The sequence below is a fragment of the Carcharodon carcharias genome, chromosome 24 (genome assembly GCF_017639515.1).
Source record: "Carcharodon carcharias isolate sCarCar2 chromosome 24, sCarCar2.pri, whole genome shotgun sequence".
In the NCBI taxonomy this organism is placed as follows: Eukaryota; Metazoa; Chordata; class Chondrichthyes; order Lamniformes; family Lamnidae; genus Carcharodon; species Carcharodon carcharias.
Genome location: NC_054490.1, coordinates 6,357,286 through 6,365,644, shown reverse-complemented (window position 1 = coordinate 6,365,644; position 8,359 = coordinate 6,357,286). Strand labels below are relative to the sequence as shown.

General features: G+C 48.0%; 1 protein-coding gene across 1 annotated transcript in view; it reads left to right on the top strand.

Moving 5' to 3' along the window:
* The first annotated feature begins 8,270 nt into the window (after positions 1-8,270).
* The window catches only part of LOC121269330 (protein yippee-like 2), a 12,137-nt gene continuing 12,048 nt past the window's right edge, over positions 8,271-8,359 (top strand). Inside the window, exon 1 of the mRNA XM_041173881.1 lies at positions 8,271-8,359. This exon is cut by the window's right edge and continues 34 nt beyond it. Within this exon, the coding sequence (XP_041029815.1) occupies positions 8,271-8,359 (89 nt within the window).

The following is an 8,359-nucleotide window of genomic DNA, read 5'->3' as shown; positions in this document are numbered from 1 at the left end:
CTCGCTCATTCTCTCTGTCTCTCTGTCTCTCCGTCTCTCTCTCTCCCTGTCTGTGTCTCTCTGTCGCCAACTCTGTCTCTCTCATTCTCTCTCTCTCTCTCTCTCCCTGTCTGTGTCTCTCTGTCTCCAACTCTGTCTCTCTCATTCTCTCTCTCTCTCTCTCTGTCTATGTCTCTCTCTCTCTCTTTCCCTGTCTATGTCTCTCTCTCTCTCTCCCTGTCTGTGTCTCTCTGTCTCCGACTCTGTCTCTCTTATTCTCTCTGTGTCTCTCTCTCTTTCCCTGTCTATGTCTCTCTCTTTCCCTGTCTATGTCCCTCTGTCTCTCTTCCTGTCTGTGTCTCTGTGTCGCCGACTCTGTCTCTCTTATTCTCTCTGTCTATATCTCTCTCTCTCTCCCTGTCTATGTCTCTCTGTCTCTCTTCCTGTCTGTGTCTCTGTGTCGCCGACTCTGTCTCTCTTAATCTCTCTGTCTCTCACGTTCTCTCTCTCTCTCTGTCTGTTCTGCCTCTCTCTCCACCTCCCCCTCTGTTTCTCACTCTGTCTCCCCTTCTGTCTCTCTTTCACTGTATTTTTGTCTCTCACTCTGTCTCACCACCCTCCTCTCCCTCTCCCTCTCCCTCTATCTCTACTCTCTCTCTTTGTCTAGTTGGCTCTCACTCTCTCTTACCACTCTCTGTCTTTTGCTCTGTCTCTCTCAGTCTCACTCGCATACTGTGCCTCTCCGTCTCTGTGGTTCTGTCTGTCTGTCTCTCTCTCTCTCTGTCTCAATCTCCCATTGTCTCTCTCTCTCTGTCTCAATTTCCCATTGTCTCTCACTCTCTGTCTCAATCTCCCATTGTCTCTCACTCTCTGTCTCAATCTCCCATTGTCTCTCACTCTCTGTCTCAATCTCCCATTGTCTCTCACTCTCTGTCTCAATCTCAAATTGTCTCTCTCACTCTCTCTCAATCTCCCATTGTCTCTCTCTCTCTGTCTCAATCTCCCATTGTCTCTCACTCTCTGTCTCAATCTCCCATTGTCTCTCTCACTCTCTCTCAATCTCCCATTGTCTCTCTCTCTCTGTCTCAATCTCCCATTGTCTCTCTCTCTCTGTCTCAATCTCCCATTGTATCTCACTCTCTGTCTCAATCTCCCATTGTCTCTCACTCTCTGTCTCAATCTCCCATTGTATCTCACTCTCTGTCTCAATCTCCCATTGTCTCTCACTCTCTGTCTCAATCTCCCATTGTCTCTCACTCTCTGTCTCAATCTCCCATTGTCTCTCTCACTCTCTCTCAATCTCCCATTGTCTCTCTCTCTCTGTCTCAATCTCCCATTGTCTCTCTCTCTCTGTCTCAATCTCCCATTGTATCTCACTCTCTGTCTCAATCTCCCATTGTCTCTCACTCTCTGTCTCAATCTCCCATTGTCTCTCTCTCTCTGTCTCAATCTCCCATTGTCCCTCTCTCTCTGTCTCAATCTCCCATTGTCTCTCTCTCTCTGTCTCAATCTCCCATTGTATCTCACTCTCTGTCTCAATCTCCCATTGTCTCTCACTCGCTGTCTCAATCTCACATTGTCTCTCTCTCTCTGTCTCAATCTCCCATTGTCTCTCTCACTCTCTCTCAATCTCCCATTGTCTCTCTCTCTCTGTCTCAATCTCCCATTGTCTCTCTCTCTCTGTCTCAATCTCCCATTGTATCTCACTCTCTGTCTCAATCTCCCATTGTCTCTCACTCTCTGTCTCAATCTCCCAATTGTCTCTCTCTCTCTGTCTCAATCTCCCATTGTCCCTCTCTCTCTGTCTCAATCTCCCATTGTCTCTCTCTCTCTGTCTCAATCTCCCATTGTATCTCACTCTCTGTCTCAATCTCCCATTGTCTCTCACTCGCTGTCTCAATCTCACATTGTCTCTCTCTCTCTGTCTCAATCTCACATTGTCTCTCACTCGCTGTCTCAATCTCCCATTGTATCTCACTCTCTGTCTCAATCTCCCATTGTCTCTCACTCGCTGTCTCAATCTCACATTGTCTCTCTCTCTCTGTCTCAATCTCCCATTGTCTCTCACTCGCTGTCTCAATCTCCCATTGTCTCTCACTCGCTGTCTCAATCTCACATTGTCTCTCTCTCTCTGCCTCAATCTCCCATTGTCTCTCTCTCTCTGTCTCAATCTCCCATTGTCTCTCACTCTCTGTCTCAATTTCCCATTGTCTCTCACTCTCTGTCTCAATCTCCCATTGTCTCTCTCTCTCTGTCTCAATTTCCCATTGTCTCTCACTCTCTGTCTCAATCTCCCATTGTCTCTCTCTCTCTGTCTCAATCTCCCATTGTATCTCACTCTCTGTCTCAATCTCCCATTGTCTCTCACTCTCTGTCTCAATCTCCCATTGTCTCTCTCTCTCTGTCTCAATCTCCCATTGTCTCTCATTCTCTGTCTCAATCTCCCATTGTCTCTCTCTCTCTGTCTCAATTTACCATTGTCTCTCTCTCTGTCTCAATCTCCCATTGTCTCTCTCTCTGTCTCAATCTCCCATTGTCTCTCTCTCTCTGTCTCAATCTCCATTGTCTCTCTCTCTGTCTCAATCTCCCATTGTCTCTCACTCTCTGTCTCAATCTCCCATTGTCTCTCTCTCTCTGTCTCAATCTCCATTGTCTCTCACTCTCTGTCTCAATCTCCCATTGTCTTCTCTCTCTGTCTCAATCTCCCATTGGTCTCTCTCTCTCTGTCTCAATCTCCCATTGTCTCTCTCTCTCTGTCTCAATCTCCCATTGTCTCTCACTCTCTGTCTCAATCTCCATTGTCTCTCTCTCTCTGTCTCAATCTCCCATTGTCTCTCTTCTCTGTCTCAATCTCCCATTGTCTCTCTCTCTCTGTCTCAATCTCCCATTGTCTCTCTCTCTCTGTCTCAATCTCCCATTGTCTTCTCTCTCTGTCCAATCTCCCATTGTCTCTCACTCTCTGTCTCAATCTCCCATTGTCTCTCTCTCTCTGTCTCAATCTCCCATTGTCTCTCTCTCTCTGTCTCAATCTCCCATTGTCTCTCTCTCTCTGTCTCAATCTCCCATTGTCTCTCTCTCTCTGTCTCAATCTCCCATTGTCTCTCTCTCTGTCTCAATCTCCCATTGTCTCTCTCTCTCTGTCTCAATCTCCCATTGTCTCTCTCTCTCTGTCTCAATCTCCCATTGTCTCTCACTCTCTGTCTCAATCTCCCATTGTCTCTCTCTCTCTGTCTCAATCTCCCATTGTCTCTCTCTCTCTGTCTCAATCTCCCATTGTCTCTCTCTCTCTGTCTCAATCTCCCATTGTCTCTCTCTCTCTGTCTCAATCTCCCATTGTCTCTCTCTCTCTGTCTCAATCTCCCATTGTCTCTCTCTCTCTGTCTCAATCTCCCATTGTCTCTCTCTCTCTGTCTCAATCTCCCATTGTCTCTCTCTCTCTGTCTCAATCTCCCATTGTCTCTCTCTCTCTGTCTCAATCTCCCATTGTCTCTCTCTCTCTGTCTCAATCTCCCATTGTCTCTCTCTCTCTGTCTCAATCTCCCATTGTCTCTCACTCTCTGTCTCAATCTCCCATTGTCTCTCTCTCTCTGTCTCAATCTCCCATTGTCTCTCTCTCTCTGTCTCAATCTCCCATTGTCTCTCACTCTCTGTCTCAATCTCCCATTGTCTCTCTCTCTCTGTCTCAATCTCCCATTGTCTCTCTGTATGTCTCAATCTCCCATTGTCTTTCTCTCTCTGTCTCAATCTCCCATTGTCTCTCTCTCACTGTCTCAATCTCCCATTGTCTCTCTCTCTCTGTCTCAATCTCCCATTGTCTCTCACTCTCTGTCTCAATCTCCGATTGTCTCTCTCTCTGTTTCAATCTCCCATTGTCTCTCTCTCTGTCTCAATCTCCCATTGTCTCTCAATCTCTGTCTCAATCTGCCATTGTCTCTCACTCTCTGTCTCAATCTCCCATTGTCTCTCTCTCTCTGTCTCAATCTCCCATTGTCTCTCTCTCTCTGTCTCAATCTCCCATTGTCTCTCACTCTCTGTCTCAATCTCCCATTGTCTCTCTCTCTCTGTCTCAATCTCCCATTGTCTCTCACTCTCTGTCTCAATCTCCGATTGTCTCTCTCTCTCTGTTTCAATCTACCATTGTCTCTCTCTCATTGTCTCAATCTCCCATTGTCTCTCTCTCTCTGTCTCAATCTCCCATTGTCTCTCACTCTCTGTCTCAATCTCCCATTGTCTCTCTCTCTCTGTCTCAATCTCCCATTGTCTCTCTCTCTCTGTCTCAATCTCCCATTGTCTCTCATTCTCTGTCTCAATCTCCCATTGTCTCTCACTCTCTGTCTCAATCTCCCATTGTCTCTCATTCTCTGTCTCAATCTCCCATTGTCTCTCACTCTCTGTCTCAATCTGCCATTGTCTCTCACTCTCTGTCTCAATCTCCCATTGTCTCTCATTCTCTGTCTCAATCTCCCATTGTCTCTCACTCTCTGTCTCAATCTCCCATTGTCTCTCATTCTCTGTCTCAATCTCCCATTGTCTCTCATTCTCTGTCTCAATCTCCCATTGTCTCTCATTCTCTGTCTCAATCTCCCATTGTCTCTCACTCTCTGTCTCAATCTCCCATTGTCTCTCATTCTCTGTCTCAATCTCCCATTGTCTCTCATTCTCTGTCTCAATCTCCCATTGTCTCTCATTCTCTGTCTCAATCTCCCATTGTCTCTCACTCTCTGTCTCAATCTCCCATTGTCTCTCTCTCTCTGTCTCAATCTCCCATTGTCTCTCATTCTCTGTCTCAATCTCCCATTGTCTCTCATTCTCTGTCTCAATCTCCCATTGTCTCTCATTCTCTGTCTCAATCTCCCATTGTCTCTCACTCACTGTCTCAATCTCACATTGTCTCTCTCTCTCTGTCTCAATCTCCCATTGTCTCTCACTCTCTGTCTCAATCTCCGATTATCTCTCTCTCTCTGTTTCAATCTCCCATTGTCTCTCTCTCATTGTCTCAATCTCCCATTGTCTCTCTCTCTCTGTCTCAATCTCCCATTGTCTCTCTCTCTCTGTCTCAATCTCCCATTGTCTCTCACTCTCTGTCTCAATCTCCCATTGTCTCTCTCTCTCTGTCTCAATCTCCCATTGTTTCTCACTCTCTGTCTCAATCTCCCATTGTCTCTCTCCCTCTGTCTCAATCTCCCATTGTCTCTCACTCTCTGTCTCAATCTCCCATTGTCTCTCTCCCTCTGTCTCAATCTCCCATTGTCTCTCTCTCTCTGTCTCAATCTCCCATTGTCTCTCACTCTCTGTCTCAATCTCCCATTGTCTCTCTCTCTCTGTCTCAATCTCCCATTGTCTCTCTCTCTCTGTCTCAATCTCCCATTGTCTCTCACTCTCTGTCTCAATCTCCCATTGTCTCTCACTCTCTCTCTCAATCTCCCATTGTCTCTCACTCTCTGTCTCAATCTCCCACTCTCTCTCTCTCTGTCTCAATCTCCCATTGTCTCTCTCTCTCTGTCTCAATCTCCCATTGTCTCTCTCTCTCTGTCTCAATCTCCCATTGTCTCTCACTCTCTGTCTCAATCTCCGATTGTCTCTCTCTCTCTGTCTCAATCTCCCATTGTCTCTCATTCTCTGTCTCAATCTCCCATTGTCTCTCACTCTCTGTCTCAATCTGCCATTGTCTCTCACTCTCTGTCTCAATCTCCCATTGTCTCTCATTCTCTGTCTCAATCTCCCATTGTCTCTCACTCTCTGTCTCAATCTCCCATTGTCTCTCTCTCTCTGTCTCAATCTCCCATTGTCTCTCTCTCTCTGTCTCAATCTCCCATTGTCTCTCACTCTCTGTCTCAATCTCCCATTGTCTCTCTCCCTCTGTCTCAATCTCCCATTGTCTCTCTCTCTCTGTCTCAATCTCCCATTGTCTCTCTCCCTCTGTCTCAATCTCCCATTGTCTCTCTCTCTCTGTCTCAATCTCCCATTGTCTCTCTCTCTCTGTCTCAATCTCCCATTGTCTCTCTCTCTCTGTCTCAATCTCCCATTGTCTCTCACTCTCTGTCTCAATCTCCCATTGTCTCTCACTCTCTCTCTCAATCTCCCATTGTCTCTCACTCTCTGTCTCAATCTCCCACTCTCTCTCTCTCTGTCTCAATCTCCCATTGTCTCTCTCTCTCTGTCTCAATCTCCCATTGTCTCTCTCTCTCTGTCTCAATCTCCCATTGTCTCTCACTCTCTGTCTCAATCTCCCATTGTCTCTCTCTCTCTGTCTCAATCTCCCATTGTCTCTCACTCTCTGTCTCAATCTCCGATTGTCTCTCTCCCTCTGTCTCTATCTCCCATTGTCTCTCTCTGTCTGTCTCAATCTCCCTTTGTCTCTCTCTCTCTGTCTCAATCTCCCATTGTCTCTCTCTCTGTCTCAATCTCCCATTGTATCTCACTCTCTGTCTCAATCTCCCATTGTCTTTCTCCCTCTGTCTCAATCTCCCATTGTCTCTCTCTCCCTGTCTCAATCTCCCATTGTCTCTCTCGCTCTGTCTCAATCTCCCATTGTCTCTCTCCCTCTGTCTCAATCTCCCATTGTCTCTCTCCCTCTGTCTCAATCTCCCATTGTCTCTCTCCCTCTGTCTCAATCTCCCATTGTCTCTCTCCCTCTGTCTCAATCTCCCATTGTTTCTCTCTCTCTGTCTCAATCTCCCATTGTCTCTCACTCTCTGTCTCAATCTCCCATTGTCTCTCTCTCTGTCTCAATCTCCCATTGTCTCTCTCTCTCTGTCTCAATCTCCCATTGTCTCTCTCTCTCTGTCTCAATCTCCCATTGTCTCTCTCTCTCTGTCTCAATCTCCCATTGTCTCTCACTCTCTGTCTCCATCTCCCATTGTCTCTCACTCTCTGTCTCAATCTCCCATTGTCTCTCTCTCTCTCTCTCAATCTCCCATTGTCTCTCATTCTCTGTCTCAATCTCCCATTGTCTCTCCGTATGTCTCAATCTCCCATTGTCTCTCACTCGCTGTCTCAATCTCCCATTGTCTCTCACTCTCTGTCTCAATCTCCCATTGTCTCTCACTCTCTGTCTCAATCTCCCATTGTCTCTCTCTCTCTGTCTCAATCTCCCATTGTCTCTCTCTCTCTGTCTCAATCTCCCATTTTCTCTCTCTCTGTCTCAATCTCCCATTGTCTCTCTCTCTCTGTCTCCTGCTGTGTCTCAGCATCCACCTCCCTCTCTATCTTCCTCAGTCTGTCTTTGTCTATCTTCGTCTCCCTTTTCGTTCTCTGTCTCTTGTTCTATCTCTCTCTCCCTCCATATCTTTCCATCTCTCTCTCTCCATCTCTCTTTCTGTCTCTCGCTCCCTCCCTGCCTCTTTCTGCCTCTTGATCTCTCTCCCTGCCTCTGTCTCTCTCTCTCTCTCTCTCTCTCTCTCGCTATTGCTGTTGCTGTCTCTCTCTCTCTCTCCCTCCGTCTCTTTCCATCTCTCTCCCTCCATCTCTTTCCGTCTCTCTCTCTCCATCTCTCTTTCTCTCTCTCGCTCCCTCCCTGCCTCTCTCTGCCTCTTGATCTCTCTCTCTCTGCCTCCATTTCTCTATCTCTCTCTCTCTCGCTATCGCTGTCTCTCTCTCTCTCTCCCTCCATCTCTTTCCGTCTCTGTCTCTTCATCTCTCTTTCTGTCTCTCACTCCCTCCCTGCCTCTCTCTGCCTCTTGATCTCTCTCCCTGCCTCTTCTCTCTCTCTCTGCCTCCATTTTTCTATCTCTCTCTCACCGTCGCTGACTCTCTCTCTCTCTCCCTCCATCTCTTTCTGTCTCTCTCTCTCCATCTCTCTTTCTCTCTCTCACTCCCTCCCTGCCTCTCTCTGCCCCTCTCTCTCTCTCTCTGCCTCCATTTCTCTAACCCTCTCTCTCTCTCTCGCTGTCGCTGTCTCTCTCTCTCTCTTCCTCTGCCTCCCTCCTTTTCTGCTGCCTCGCTCGCGCTCTCCACCTGCTCTCAATCAGGATTCACCGGCCCGATCAGGGACATCCAATGGCTTCCGTCTTCCTCCCCTGTTTAACCTCCCTCTCTCTCTCTCCCGCTCTCTCTCCCACTCTCTCTCTCTCTCTCTGCATCCACCCTCCCCTCCCCAGGTGCTGGGCCTCACTGAGAGTGTGGAGGGAGCTCCAGGAAGCAGTCGGGGGGGGACATCAGGCACAGCCACCCCCCTGCCCCACTTTGGATCGAAGACGGCTTTTACCAACATCCTGCGCTGCTTCTCGTGCCAGCCTTTCTGCGGCATCTGTGCTCCGGCTGCTCCCGGAGGCGGACTGCACCGAGTCAACATGGTCAACTCCAGCACCGCGGCGGCCAAGACGTATCGCTCCTACCTGCCCCCGAGCCAGCGCACCTACAGCTGCGTCCATTGCAGAGC